Source organism: Crocodylus porosus, unplaced genomic scaffold, assembly GCF_001723895.1.
Source record: "Crocodylus porosus isolate Cpor-Errol unplaced genomic scaffold, CroPor_comp1, whole genome shotgun sequence".
In the NCBI taxonomy this organism is placed as follows: Eukaryota; Metazoa; Chordata; order Crocodylia; family Crocodylidae; genus Crocodylus; species Crocodylus porosus.
In genome coordinates this window covers 2,214,033-2,228,343 of record NW_017728947.1, presented here as the reverse complement: position 1 = coordinate 2,228,343, position 14,311 = coordinate 2,214,033, and the positions used below count along the sequence as shown (strand labels likewise).

General features: G+C 58.0%; 3 protein-coding genes across 7 annotated transcripts in view; 1 reads left to right on the top strand and 2 right to left on the bottom strand.

Moving 5' to 3' along the window:
• Positions 1-14,311, bottom strand: part of LOC109320799 (AP-2 complex subunit alpha-2) — a 621,923-nt gene that overhangs the window by 95,124 nt on the left and 512,488 nt on the right. The window lies entirely within an intron of this gene.
• Positions 1,307-10,208, bottom strand: PLEKHA4 (pleckstrin homology domain containing A4). Its single transcript, XM_019551099.1, has 6 exons — positions 9,788-10,208; positions 3,443-3,546; positions 2,735-2,839; positions 2,398-2,470; positions 2,143-2,240; positions 1,307-1,676 (listed from the first exon to the last, which is right to left on the bottom strand). Exons 1-6 carry the CDS (start codon positions 10,074-10,076, stop codon positions 1,557-1,559), a joined length of 789 nt encoding a protein of 262 aa, XP_019406644.1. The 5' UTR covers positions 10,077-10,208; the 3' UTR covers positions 1,307-1,556.
• On the top strand, positions 9,141-13,680 carry PPP1R15A (protein phosphatase 1 regulatory subunit 15A). Its single transcript, XM_019551079.1, has 3 exons — positions 9,141-9,368; positions 10,623-11,837; positions 12,783-13,680. The coding sequence occupies exons 1-3, from the start codon at positions 9,228-9,230 to the stop codon at positions 13,191-13,193; spliced, it is 1,767 nt and encodes a 588-aa protein (XP_019406624.1). The 5' UTR covers positions 9,141-9,227; the 3' UTR covers positions 13,194-13,680.

The window sequence follows — 14,311 nt, the reverse complement described above, 5'->3', positions numbered from 1 at the left end:
CCCCCGTCCCATGCCACAGCCCTCCAGTGCTCCCCAAGCTGCAGCATCTCCTACCAATGCCTCTGACACAGGCTCCTGCCCTGGGTAACAACCTCCAAACCAGACCCCCAACACAGCTCCCTACCCTGACACACAGCCCCTGACCAACACCCAGCCCCAGCCCTGTTCCCTGTTGTACAACCCCCCACTCCAATCCTCCACAGCACAACACTTCAGACCCTGCCCCCCCAGCCCTCCCCAAGCACCCCACATTACCCGGCCCCGGTGCGGCCTCCCCAGGCTGAGGCCCAGTGTGCCCATGTCCCCCTGGAGCTCTTCTGCTGGGGTGCCCGGCCGCACCCGGGTGGGGTGGGGGCTGCGGGGGTAGCGCCCAAGAGGCCGGGCATAGGGGTCTTCGTAGGGCAGGATGTCGTAGCGCTCCGAGGGGGTCTGGGGGCGCCCCAGGGTGGACCTGCCCCTGGTCCCACCCCCAGCCTGGGGCTCTCCCAAGGTCTTGGAGCCTGGGGCAATGTCCACCCGACCCACAGGGGTGTGGGGCCGCACCAGGGCACGGCTGTGCCACGGGTGGGTCAGGAGGGGGAGCTCTTCACAGGAGACAGCCAGGGGGGCTGCTTGAGCCCTGCGCCGGGTCTGGGGAGGGGTGGAGGGATCAGGGGGAGCCCCTGGGGCCTTGGAGAGCTCGACGGGGGTTGGGGGAAGGGAGTAGGAACGGGAGGCATGGGCCGAGAGAAAGGGGGATGGGACTGTGGGTGGGTGCTGGGGATCCCAGGCTGGGGTGTAGGGGGGTGGGACAGATGGAGGCAGGGCAGGGGAAGGGGGCCGTTGCAGTGGGGGGGGTCTGTGGGGCTCTCCAGAAGGTGATTTGGTTTCAGAGGGTGCCTGGCCTGGGGGGGTCTGGGAGCAGAGCGAGCTGGGGAGAGGAGAAAGAGAAAGGAAAGGCTTAATGGGGGTAAAAAGTGTCTCCCACTCCCCACAGTGCCCCTTGCTGGAGCAGCCAGGAGCCCCCTCCCCAGCCAGAGCCTGACCCATAGCCCCTCAGCACAATGCTCCCTGTCCCCCACCTCTGGAGGCCCAGGCCAGGGCTGGTGTCTCTCACCTCCGCCCAGCTGCCTCCCCTCTGCCCCATTCCCCATTGGTGGGGCTGGGGGGCTGGGCGGGCTGGGCCGTAGCACTGTGCACAGACCCCCCATCACCATTGCCCCCGCGGCCATTGGGGGGCAGGCTCTCTGAGGACGAGTGGGCCCCATCATGGGGCTCCGCCAGCTGGGCGATCTCCAGGGACTCTGCACTTGGGGTAGGTGCCAGGGCCTGAGGTGGCACGGCCCGCATGATGTCCTCAAAGCTGGCATACAGCCCGTCCTGGGGGGGCACAGGCATGGGCAGATCAGGGGCCCGGCTCCTGCCAGAAGGAGGGAATGTTCAACAGACAACGCAGGCGTCCACAAACCCCACATCCACTCTAACCCACTGGACCTCACTCCCCTCCCAGAGCTGGAGAGAGAACCCACGTGTCCTGGCTCCCAGCCCCCTGCTCTACCCCCCCAGGCCTCCCTGCCCTACAAGGTGCTGGAGTCGCTCTCTGCTGCTGCTGACTGGCTCATGGCACGGACCCAGCCGTTCATGTCCTCCTGGGTGTCAGCGCTGAAGTAGTATGTCCGCATGCCAGGGTGCTCTGCCTGGGATACAATGTGAGGGGAGCAGGTTGGTTAACAGGGCCTGTGCTAGCCAGACCCCTGGGGCAGGGCTCCTACCCCAACACCCTAATCCAGCAGACCCCACTGCCATCCCAGCCCTGGAAAGAACCCAGGTGTCCTGGCTCCCATCCTCACAACTGCTGCAAATCCACCAGCCCCAGCTCTCCTCCCAGAGCTGGGAAAGAACCCAGGCATCCTGGCCCCCAGCTCCACCCTAACCCACCAGGCCTCATTCCCTTCCCAGGGTTGACCTGGTGGCTGCGATCTGGGAAAGAACCCAGGAGTCCTGCCTTCTGGCCCCACCCTGCTCTGCCCAGAAAATGCCACTGTCCTTTCCAGATCTGGGAAAGAGCCCAGGTGTCCAGGTCTCTTAAAGCTGGGGACCCTCAGGGGCATCCTCAAGCTGGGGCTCAGGACAGGACTCGCCCCCCCACCCAATTAAACTGACCTTGAAAGTGAAGCGCCGGTTTTTGGCCTCCTTCGGGAGAATCCGGATCTCATAGCTGGGCAGGGGGATGCTGCCCAAGACCATCTCCTCCCTGCTGTCTGGGGGACCCCAAAGGAGATGCCTAAGTAGGATGTGATGCACTGTCCCACAGCCCCCCCCCACAGCACCCCTTGCTGGGGATACAGCACCCCCATCCCCGCCCCTACAGTGCCCCCTGCTTGGGGGTGCCCTCCCTCCTGGTGGGGGACACATTACCTCGGTAATAGAAGAGGCAGTAATTTGACAGAACAAACCAACGGCGCTTCCAAAGCTTGAGGCCAGAGCTGTCCTGGAAGAAGCAGCCGCGATGCCTGGGTGAAGGGCAGGCCTGGGGAACCCCCCAGGAGAAATGCCTTTGCCTCTCCTTTGTCCCTCACCAACCCCTTCAGGAGATGCCTATGCCCCCCCAGCCTCCTTTCCCTTCCTACCCCTGGCCCCACCTACTCATTCCTCCTGCCCTACTTGCACCCATAAAGCCCTCTGACTCACCAGCCCCCTTAAACTACCACCCCCATCTCCCACTTCCCCCCCCAGTCACTCCCCCCACACATACCTGCTTGTACAACCAGCCCCGAATGACCACAGGAGAGTTAGGGTCCCTCTTGATGGAGTTCCCCCTCTTCCCAAAGGTGTGGACCCTTCGCACAGAGCGGATTGGCTAGGAGGTGGGCAACAAGGGGTTAATAGGTGAATCACACACACACACCCCCGCCCACCATTAGGGGACACACACACACAAGCACTAGGAGGTGTATACAGATCCCATCAGAGGGCGCACACACCACTAGGACACACACACACACACACACACACAAGCACTAGGAGGTATACACAGACCCAATTAGGCAGCACACACACCACTAGGGGGCATGTACACATGTGTGTGCACACACAGACACACATACACACTACTAGAGGACACACACATACACACATTCACACACTACTAGGAGGCGCATATGTGTGTATACACACACCACTATCTGTGTGTGCACCTCTCACTAGGAGGCACCAGCCTCACCCCCAGCCCCAGAGCAGGGCATGGGCTGGCACAGGGGGTGCAAATAGAGCAGGGGCTTTTTACCCCACTATAGGGGAAAGGAAAGACCTGAGGAAGGGGACATGAGTTGGGCATCTCCGGCTTGCGAGGGGTAACAGTCCCCTCTTGGGCTCCAGAGGCTGCAGACCCCCCCATCCCACCACCTCAACTATGCCCCCAGCCTGGGAAAGTGCAAGGTGCCCCTTGCCCTGCCCCACGCACCTTGGCACCCAGGGTAACAGAGGAGATGGTGAGGACACTGCTGGCCTGACTGAGACCACTCCGAGGCCGCTCCCCGTCAGACATGGTGCCCAGCTGGCTTGACCCTGGAAGACAGCACCGGGCAGGGAGAGGGATCAGGGCACTACTGCAAGCAAGCTCACCACATTGGCTTCCCCAGCTAGGGGCACTGATGTAGTGAAGCTCACAGCACTGGTGGAGTCTCCAGCCGGGGGCACTGCTGTAGGGAAACTTGAAGTGCCTGGTATCTATCCTGACACGGGGCAGAGGTCAGGATTGTGTGTGGGCAGGGAACAAGGCAGGCACAGGGCAGGGCACAGTGTTCCTGCCACCCCCGAGGGCGATAGGGCCTCAATGGCCCATTCATCTGTGCAGTGTGACTTGTAGGGGGTGGAGGAAGCGGGCACCCCAGGGCACCATGGGGGGTGTGGAATGCAAATGGGGGGAGGGGTGGGGATCATGTGCCAGGGGCAGAGAGGGGCCCAGCAGGCTCCTTGACAAACCCGGACCTACCCCAGGGTCCCCAGCACTAAGACATGGCCCTTGTCCCTGCTATATCCCAGCCCTGGGACCCAGCACCAAGACACAGCCCCATCCTCCACTATATTGCAGGCCTGGGACCCAGCACCAAACCATGGTGCTATCCCTCGCTATATCCCAGCTCTGACACCCAGCACTGAGACACAGCCCCATACCCTGCTATATCCCAACTGTGGGACCCCAGTAGCAAGACACAGCCCCACCTCCCCTATATCCCAGCCCTGGGATCCAGCACTGAGCCATGGCCCTGTCCCCCAGTATATCCCAGCATCTCAAGATGCCCCCTCTCCCTCCCTTACTACAAAGCACATTCACTCAGGCAGGGAGCTGAGGCTGCTCAACTCAGTGCATGCCAGGGAAGGGCCCTGTAACCACCAGGGTGTGGTGGAGGTGGGTGGGTATGGAGTTAGGCTTGGGGAGGGGAGAGGCAACAAGAGAGCCTCTGTCTTTGTTCCAGGGCAGGCTGGCATTCAGGCACGCCAGCTGTGACCCCGAGGCCAGCTGCCTGTGGGGGCGAGCATGGAGCCAGGCATTCCTCATCTGTCACAGACCCACCCGGTCAGGGACCCACCAAGGGTCTGGACTTAACTCCTTCCCTGATGTGGTTGCACTGCTGTGAAAAAGCTCACAGCAGCAGATGGGGGTGGGTACTGCTGGAGGGGAAGAACACAGCAGCAGGGTTCTAAGTGGGGGTCTCTATTGTGTGGGGGGGGGCTCACAGCACTGGGGAAATCCTGGCTGGGGGCACTGTTATGGGGAAGCTTGCAGCCTTGGTCTATTTAGATGCACAGAAGGAATCCAGGGCATGAGAAACTCCCCAGCCTCTCCCAGGGGCAGCTGCAGCTCTACCCAGACCCTTGCCCACAACCTAGGCACCACCCCCCGCAGCTCTAAGAGGGGTCTGGGGCATGGTGGGTTACAGCAACGGGCTGGAGGCCTGGACACCTGAGTCCTTATCTCAGCTTCAGGAGGATAGTGGCATCTGTTGGGTTTTAGCAGCCGGGGCAGAGAGCCAGGACTCCTGGGTTCTCTCCCACTACAGGAAGGGTGTTATAGTATGGTTGGGGGAAGGACTGAGAGCCAAGATGCCTGGGTTCCTTTCTCCCCACACCCCACAGTTCCCCTGTCCCATTCCTCTTCCCCGCTGGCTACTCCCAGCTGGCTTCACTGCTACTCTGCAAAGTGCAAATCAGTTTCTGCCTCCCTCAGTTCCTGCTCCCCCACTCTCCCCTCTCTCCCTCCCAGCAACAGCCTCCTCCCCCCACTGCCAACTTTACTGGGGCAGGAGGGCCAGGCAGCCCCCATCTAGCTCTGAAACTGAACTGGGGTCTAATGGGGGAGCAAGGTGGGGGGCTAGGAGCCAGGACCTCTGGGTTCTGTCTCAGCTCTAAGGAGGGAGTGGGATCTGGTGGGTTAGAATTGGGATGGGGGCTGGCAGCCAGGACTCCTGAGTTTTTTTCCCAGCTTGGGGAGGGGAGTAGGGTCTGGGGGGTCAGAGCATGATGGAAGGACAGGGAACCTGGACACCTGGGTTTTTTTCTCCTCATGCACACTGCCCCCACCACCCCAGGAAGTTGGCAATATACCAGGAGCGAAAACCCACCCCAGAAGCCCCAGGGGGTATGCAGGGACCCTGATAGGTCTGGCTCTTACCTGGTGTCCTGGGGCTGCTCTGGCCAGAGCTGGGGGTAGGAGTGGGGCAGGGGGATGATTCTCAGTGCCGCCCCATGGGTACCACTGATCCCCACCACCTCTGCCCCCTCTGCCTCTGTCCCACCTGCTGTCTTCTTCTTTCCACGTCCCCTTGACTCCCCGTCTCCCTCCCCTGCACTGAACAAAGTCTGTCCGTCTGTCCCCGTGAATGCACCCTGGCCCGGCCCAGCTCCTTTCCACACACGCCTCCCTGCGTCTGTCTGTTTATCCATCCATCCCCACAGACCACCCCCCCTTACTGATCTCTCTTTAGCTCTATCTCTCTGCCACACTCCCTGTATTTATTGCCATATACCTCCTCTCTCTCTCTCTCTCCATCCATCCTTCCCCATGAACCCCTCTATCTAACTCTGTCTCCATCCACCTCCTCTATCTGTCTTTCCAACCTCATGCACACCCCTCTGTCTTTCCACCCCAGGCGCACTCTCTCTCAGCTGTGCCCCCCACCCCGGCCAGGAGCCAGTACCCAGATCTCCGGGGCAAGGCCTGAGCTGAGAGATTGAATTTCAGCTCTGTCTCCTCCCACAGACACATACACCAAGATGGGCGGAGGGCTCGAGTAGGGAGTGGAGGCTAATGGTTAGAGCAATGGAGGCTGGGAGCTGGGACCCCAGCTCTGGGAGGGGAGTAGGGGTTATGGGTCAGAGCAAAGAGGGCTGGGAGTTGGGACTCCTAGGTTCCATCCCAGCTCTGGGAGGGGAGGGAGGCTGGTGGGCTAGAGCAGGGCAGGGGCTGGGAGCCCAGACGCCTGGGTTGTCTCCAGAGTGGCGGTGATGAGCTGTCCAGCTGGTGCAGTCCCATCTTCCCCAGTGACTGCCCCTTCTCATCTCAAACCCTGCACAGCTGGTGCCTCCCAGTGGCTGAATGCCTTCAGGGTTTTCCAGCCCTTGCACTCTCCAGCCAGGCTTTGAGGGGAGAAGGAGAGGGTGGTGCTATGCCTCTGGATCTCAGGGACCCCCCATCACATTGAGATTCAGGGACAGCATCCCTGGCCTGGAGGTTCCTGCTATAGGTCAGTGATGAGGAAGACTGAGGTTGCCTGATTTCACAGAGCAGGAAGCAACTCCTACATAGAACCCCGTGTCCTGCCCCTGCCGCTCTGCCATTAACTCACTGCTGCCCCCACTGCTCTCCCTGAGTCAGTAATGCCAACTTTCATGAAAAAATTACAAGAGTCCTGATTTCCAAGTCAAATTGACTCATGATCTCCTGATAGAGAGATCAACTCTTGGGATTTTTCTTCTGACATGTAGAGAGTACCAAGCTGGTAATTCCATGGAGGGGAAAGGGAAGGAGCAGGAGGAGAGGGAAGGGCAGGGTCTGGCCCGAAGCAGCGGGGGAGGGGGATCAGGGTTGGACCTGCAGTGGAGGGTGGGGAGTGGAAGCGGGATTGGATCCTTAGCTGCAGAGTCGGGAAGAGGAGGAGAGGGAAGGGCAGGGCGGGGGGGGGCAGATCAATGGGAGGGAGTGGAGCAGGCCCGGCAGGGGCTGGGGTGAATGGGGCCCCAGGGCCAGGGTGAATCATACAACAGAGCTGTGGGCAGCTGTCCATCCATGCGTGTCTGTGCATCTGCCCTTCACTTCCAAGCCACAGATCCCCCCAGTCCTGCTGCTGCCTCTCACTCCTGACCCACAGTACTGCACATCCTGCCAGGGCTCCAAACCCCATACACACTGACAGCCCCCCCCACCCTTCACAAATCACACCCTTCCCACACATACACAGTTTAAAAATAGCATCTCATGATTTAGATTCAAAATGTCTTAATTTTTAAGAGTTCTCATGATTATTGACATGATGAGGTTGGGAGTACTGCAGACCTGGGGATAGACCCCAGGAGTCCTGGCTTCCGGTCCCACCCAGCCTGCTACGTCACAGGCTGTAGCATGAGGAAGCAAAAGAGAAGCTAGATACGTGAAAATGTGGGTGTAAAAGAAAACACCACTGAAAAGTGAAAGTACAACTGGGACTAAAACTGAGACAGATGCGGGGGGGATCAGGGGAAGTCCTGGACCCTTCACCCCCTGGCTGGGAAAGCCCTTTGGGAACTCCCCACTGGCCTCAATCTGGGCTCCCAAAACTAGATTGGACCCCAGCATCCTGGCTTCCAGCCCCCTATCCAACCCATTGGGTTTCTACTCCCCTCCCAGGGCTGGGAGAGAACCCAGGCATCCTGGCTTATATACACAGTGCTGCGTATGTAGCCTCATGATGTGCTGTGTATCATGGGATTACTGCCTGTTGCATTGTGCTCTGCCTTGCAGTGCATTTGTGTCAATCCCACATGGCACTTTGTACTGTATTCCAGGACCTGCTTGAATACTGTTGTGTAATTTGTGGTGTTGTGTTTCTGCTCTCTGGAATGGGGCAGGATGATGATTCACATCAGTGTGCATGTGAGACTTGGGTTGTGGATGTGCTCCATTGGGCATGAGTTCATTCCATGTGAGGTTGCAGTCTCGTTGTGAAAGATTGTGTTTATTCTGCATTTTGTGGGAGTGCATCATTGCAGGGCGGTGTGACGCCTGTGTTATTACATGATGGATGTTGTTTTGGGTTGTATAGTTGGACTGTACTTTCAGGCTGCTGGCATGCATGTGTTGGGCTGTGTGGGGAACTACATATGTGTTGGTGTTGTGCTGTGTGGGGAACTGCTGTGGAGTTGTGCTGTGCTGTGCTGTGTAAGGTGTTGCTGGGCAATCGTATGTGTGCCAGCACTGTGTTGTGCATGCTCCTGTGGAGCTGTAATTTACCATGTAGGATTGTGTACATGCTGGGGTTGTTACTGCAGGGTTGTGTTGAGGGGTGCAGAGCTGTATGCGTATGGGTGTCAAGAGGTGTGTGGTACTAGTGTGTGGTTATATGCCAGTGTTGTTTTGTGTGTGTTATGTGTACTCTGCTGTGTGTGTTGCACTATCTAGAGCTGTGTGTGTGTTCATATAGGCGTTGTGCTACTCTACGGCACTGTATGTGCTGGGATTGCATGGTGCTGTTGTGGATGCTGGGCTGCTGTAAGGTTGTGCTGTGCTGTGCATTGTTCTATGTGGGTTGCATGGTGTTGTTGTGAGGTTGTATCCCATTGTGTTGTGGGGTTGCATTGCATTGTGCTGTGCCATATGGTGCTGCATTGTGGGCGTTGTGTGGAGTGGATATGTGGTGAGATCGTGTTGCTGTAAGTGTGCATTATGTGGTGTTACCCTGGGCTTGGGCTGTGCGATTGGGGCTGTATACCTGTCAGAGTTGTGTGTTGTTGTTGTGGAGTTGTGCCATGCTGTGTGGGTCTGTGTGGAGGGTGTTGTATGGGGCTGTGTATGTGCTGGTGTTGTGCGGTGTAGTGGGTGGTATATTGTCTTGTGGGGTGGGGTTGTCAGGGTTACGTGCGGCGCGCTGCCGTGAGGCGGGGCCGGGGCTGGGCCGTTGCTGTGGAAACCGCGCTATTGTTCCCCCCCCTCCCCCCGGGGCCGTGTGTGACTCCTTTCGTGACGTCGAGCCTGACGTCACCCGGCTCTATATATGCAGGCCGGGCCGGGGCGGCGGGCACCGACCCTGCTGCAGGCACCGAGCACAGATACAGCATGGAGCACCTCGAGCCCGGCCCGCGCCCTCGCCCCGCCGCCCGCTGCTGGAGTGCTGTGGCCACCGGCTGAGCCCCCGGTAAGCGTCTCCCTGCGCAACACCCCGCCCCCAAAGCGGCCCCCAGCCCCTCCTTTTTGCTCCATATTTGCCCTGATCTGAGGCTGTTCCCCTATAGCTTGCCCCCTGTAGCCAGTGGGGTGCCCCACTCCCTACCTCTTTCTGCACCTCTATAGTGACCCCCTCCCTCCGGATCGGCCCCATATTGAGGGTTTTACGGGCAGTGGAGGGGTGTAGAAACTCATGATGCTTTTCCCCATGCTTCTGGGGACCCCACCATTTAAGGGGTTGCCTCCTAGCCTGGGTGGGGTTTCCCCAGTAAGCATTACAGCTGGACTACCCCCTCCCACCACCTGGGGTCACCCCTCCCATCACCCCAGAATGGGGGTGCAGCACCCCCAAAATATACCCCTGCATCCCCCCCCCCGGATGGCTCAAACCTGTCAGGAAAGCCTGTCTCTTCCTGCCCCCCGGCTTCTCGTGGGAGCCTGGCTGCAGCAGTGCGCTAGGGGGTGTGTGTGGGAGCCCCCCACTTCCGGAGTGGGGTGTAGCCGGCGTTCCAGAGGGACTTGTGTAGTCTTGCCAGGGCGGGGACGCCCCAGGCCGCGACCGCCTTGCCAGGCCATAATAGGAAACTTTGAGAGACAAAGTGGGAAACAACCCAGGCATCCTGGCTCCCAGCCATCTTGTTCTAACCCCCCACTTCCAGACCTGAGACACCCCAGCCATCCCAGCACCCCCACCTCCAGTCCCCACCCCTCTTTCTAGAACTGGGATGGCGAGAGAGAACCCAGGCGTCCTGGCTCCCAGCCCCCTGCTTGAGCCCACCAGACACCACTCCCCTCCCCAAGCTGGAAGGGAGCCCAGGTATCCTAGCTCCTAATCCCCCATTCCCCCCCCACCCCCAGATTCTGCTCCTGTCCAAGCTGGGATAGAACCCAGGTGTCCAGGCTCCCCACTCCCCACCCTCCATGTCTCTCCTTGTCATGTTGTGAACTGATGGAAAGGATGAGTGTGTGTGGAGGAGGGGGAAAGGAGGGGTTCGAGAGAGCCAACAGGATGGTACCAAGTACAGGGACAGGCAGGCTGGCAGCCAGGACACCTGGATTCGCTCCCCAGCTCTGGGAGGGGAGTAGGGTCTGGGTTGATTTTCCTGCTCTTCTATGGGACAAGGCCTAGTACCCCTTCCCCCATGCCCCTCACAATGGGGCACTCCCCACTTCCTAGGATGGAGCCCAATGACCTAACTTCTCACCCCTCCTTCATCCATTCCAGACCAAGAGAGCTGTCATGATCCCCAACGCAACTGTCATGACTCACAACACAACCCTTCTGTTAGTCAACCACTGCCCCACGGTGACTCACTGTGCCCAGATGGTCCACGGCACCTTCCCAGACCCAGGTAGCCTCTCGTGCAGGCCCACCATGGCTGGCAGGCTCACCATGACAGCTAAAGTCCTCCTGCGCCTGCTGAGAAGGTGGCCGAGTGCCTGGCATCCGTTCCCTGCAACCATGAGGATGATGAGGAAGATGATGGAGAGCTTCCTCCCTGCCTGCTCTGGGCCAACAGGCAGGGAAGGGAGGTTACACAGGCCCCCTGCTCTGGATCCCACCTCTGGAAAAGGACAGAAGCTCTGGGAAGCCCTGGAGAAAGGTGATGATACTCTGGGAGCTGCCCTTAGCTGCCAGGAGACAGACAAACATCTGGAGGACAGTGGAGAAGGCACTATGTCTGGCAGAGAAGAAGCCACCAGCTTCCAGGAGATGAATACATATCTGGAAGATGCCAGAGAAGGCACTATGCTGGCCAGAGAAGAAGCCACTGGCTTCCAGGAGACAGACAAACATCTGGAGAGGTTGGAAGATTCTAGAGAAGTCCAGAAACAACTTCTGGCAAATCCCCAGCATTCCCAGGAAGAGAAGGAACATCCTGGGATGGGTGGGGCATCCAAAGAGACCCCCAAGGGTGGTGAAAGAGATGCCACCATCTCCTTGCTGAATGGAACAAAAGATAACGAACCCATCACCAAGAGCTCACTGGTCCTCTCCTTGTTCTACTGCCCCTCGGAGGAGGAGGATGGGGAGGGAGAGGATTGGTCCAGCAAGGAGGAAGATGGAGGGAGTGACTCGGGTTGGAGCGACACAGAGGAGGAAGAGGAAACTGACTTAGAAAATGAGGAGCTGTGGAGATCTCTGAGCTGTGGGCATGACCCCTCCAACCCTCTCTGCTGTTCCACAAGCAGCAGGGGCCAGAAGGCAGCTTCAGACTCTTGCTTGCCACAGAACCAGGACCAGGTCTCCTGCCTAGGCATGGCACACAGCTTGGAGGCTGGGACAGCCCATGCCTCCCAGAGCCCCTGGCCTATGAGGAGATGGGAGAGCCCCCATAGGGTGGCCCTTCACTATTGTGAGCCGGGATCCAGGAGAGCTGAGGACCCAGTGATGACTGAGACAGCATGTGACCAGGAGGGCAACCGAGCTGCCAAGAAGGTGAGTTGGGAGCCAGGACACCTGGGTTCCATCCCTGATCTAGTGACTTGGGGGGGCTGTTTGGGAGCCAGGATTCCTGGGTTCTTTTTCATCCCTAGCTGCAGGCCCTGTTGCCACTGGGCAGTTTCAGGAGATGACATCGATGCCCCTGACTTTCCCCAGGAGAGGGCAAGTGCAATGGAGTGAAATGCAAAAAATTCAGCCCCTGGGGCAGCCCCTGCATAGCTCAATCTGCAGGGTCTTCCCCCTGAAAGCTGCACCCCCATCCCCACACACAATTCAGTCATAGCATGCAGTCCCCCCTCCCCCAGCTCTCCCAGTGCTTTTTCACTCCTGACCCATAGCCCCCCAGCCCTGGGCTCCCCTAGCCCCACTAGTGTCCCTCACTCCCCACCTGCAGGTCCCCTACCAGCCCCACCCCCATGCCTGGGGCTAGAAATAGCTGGCAATTTCCATGCAACACTTGATTGTGACCTCAGCGGATGAGTCACTCTTTCCCTCTACCATCCCCTCCCCTCCCCTCCCCTCCCATCCCAGTGGAGCCTGCGCAGAGGAGGAACCCAGAACCCAGGCGTCCTGTCTTCTGGCCTGAACTGGTTCCAGCAGAAGCATGTAGGAACGAGCTTTGGCTTAAAGCAGGTGGGGTGGGGCAGGAACCAGATGCCTGGGTTCTAGTCCAGTTTTGGAGGGGTGGGGGGAGTGGGGTCACGTGGGTCAGAGCAGGGGGGGCTGGGAGCCAGGACTCCCTGGGTTCTATTGCTAGGTTGTGAAAGGCAGAGGGAGAGTCTCATCCTCCCCTGAAACTCTGGCCATATCTGGCTCAAGGGTGGGGGGTGGGGAATAGAGCATGGGCACTTCCCCACTAGGAGGCACTAGTCCCAGGCTGAGGGAAGGGGAGCAGCAGGGTCTCTGCATCCATCTCATCTCCTTTGTTTCTCCTCTCAGGTTCATTTCTCCCCTGTGGTTACGGTTCACCCTCTGATAGTCTGGGACTTTGCTAGCCGTGCCGCCCGCTGTGGGCCCTGGGAACAGCTGGCCCGGGATCGGTGCCGCTTCCACCGACGCATCGAGCAGGCACAAGCTGTCTTAGGGCCCTGCCTGGAGCCAGGACACCGTGCCAAAGCCTGGAGGAGGATCAATAGGGCCACTGAGAACCCAGGCATCCAGGAGAACCAAGCTACATCCTGTTCCACTGCAACAGAGAATCCAAGCATGTGGGACAAGCAGGCCATGTCCCTTCCCCTCTGCTCCACAGGAACAGAGAACCCAGATATTCAGGAGGGGAGAACAGAGAGGTACCCATCCCTTGCATCTGGAGAAGAGGACCCAGGCATCCGGAACAGTAGACTGGGATAGGACACACATTCCCCTCCCCACCTTGTGGGGTCCATTCCCCTAGCAACTGACTCTCCAACCCAACCTTTCCACAACTGACCCCATCTCCTGCCTCACCCCTCCAATACACAAAGCAGGATCCGGACACCTACCTCAACAGAGCAGATAGCTGCAAGACAGAATACTGAGTTGGATCCAATGGGCATTATAAAGAGCTGTTCTCAGTGGCACTGCCCAGCTGCACTTGCAGCTGAACTAGATAAGCTCCAATTGTGCATGCATGTGTATGTGTGAAGATATTTCTGAGCCCTTGGGTTCATCCCAGCTGCTCACCCCCCGAGGGAACTGGACAAAAACAATTTTGATAAATGTGTGAAAATGACCCACTTTAAAGGGTTGTTTTTTTACTTGTATTAATTTGCCCAAAGCATTGACCTGCTGCTTAGATATTGATATATCATGTTTTTACTGCTCCAGACCTGTTGAATAAAAAGCTCCTTTTTCAATTGTTCTGGTTCTTGTAACTACTTCAGAGTCCCACATCCCAGAGCCTGGGATAATCTACCACATTGAATTATATCTGCCATGAATATTCCTGGGTCTAAAGAAAACTAGGGAGGCAGTGAGACTGTTTATGAGAGATGATTCTCAACTACAGTGCTGTATAATCCATCTAAGGGTGATGCACCATATGGAGCACTGTTAGATGAGAAAACACCCACATCTCATTCACAAGATAAAGCCAAAGATTTCAAACAGGAATCTCATGTCACAAAGAGGCTAACCTGTTGTGGTCTTTCTGAGTTCTTTACAGGAGAACTGCTGTAGTCTTTTTTTCATTGCTGTAGTCAAACAACAAGTGAAAACTAAGAGCTGGCATTTCTGGAGGAGTACCTTGAGTCTAAAAAAGCTTGAGAACCACAGGTTCATAGCCAAACAGGCCTATTTGTTATGCAAAGCAGTAGTGGGCCGATAGAAATCAAGGAAGACTAAAAGCCTCCCTCAGTTATGGATGTCACTGGAATCATAGGATCAGAGAGAAGCAGACCTGGAAGGGGCCTCTAGAGGTTATCTAGTCCAACCCCTCCTTGAGGCAGGATCATCCCTATCCAAACCTTCCTATACAAATAACCTTAAAG

What these genes read in the sequence shown, in the direction of transcription:
- PPP1R15A (XM_019551079.1), top strand. Translation starts at nt 9,228, where the DNA reads ATGCAGGCCGGGCCGGGGCGGCGGGCACCGACCCTGCTGCAGGCACCG. An exon ending in GGCCACCGGCTGAGCCCCCG is followed by an intron (nt 9,369 to 10,622) that starts GTAAGCGTCTCC and finishes CATCCATTCCAG; the next exon opens with ACCAAGAGAGCTGTCATGAT. An exon ending in GCAACCGAGCTGCCAAGAAG is followed by an intron (nt 11,838 to 12,782) that starts GTGAGTTGGGAG and finishes TTCTCCTCTCAG; the next exon opens with GTTCATTTCTCCCCTGTGGT.
- PLEKHA4 (XM_019551099.1), bottom strand. Translation starts at nt 10,076, where the DNA reads ATGGCTGGGGTGTCTCAGGTCTGGAAGTGGGGGGTTAGAACAAGATGG. An exon ending in GAGACAGGCTTTCCTGACAG is followed by an intron (nt 3,547 to 9,787) that starts GTTTGAGCCATC and finishes GCTGTCTTCCAG; the next exon opens with GGTCAAGCCAGCTGGGCACC. An exon ending in CTGTTACCCTGGGTGCCAAG is followed by an intron (nt 2,840 to 3,442) that starts GTGCGTGGGGCA and finishes CCCACCTCCTAG; the next exon opens with CCAATCCGCTCTGTGCGAAG.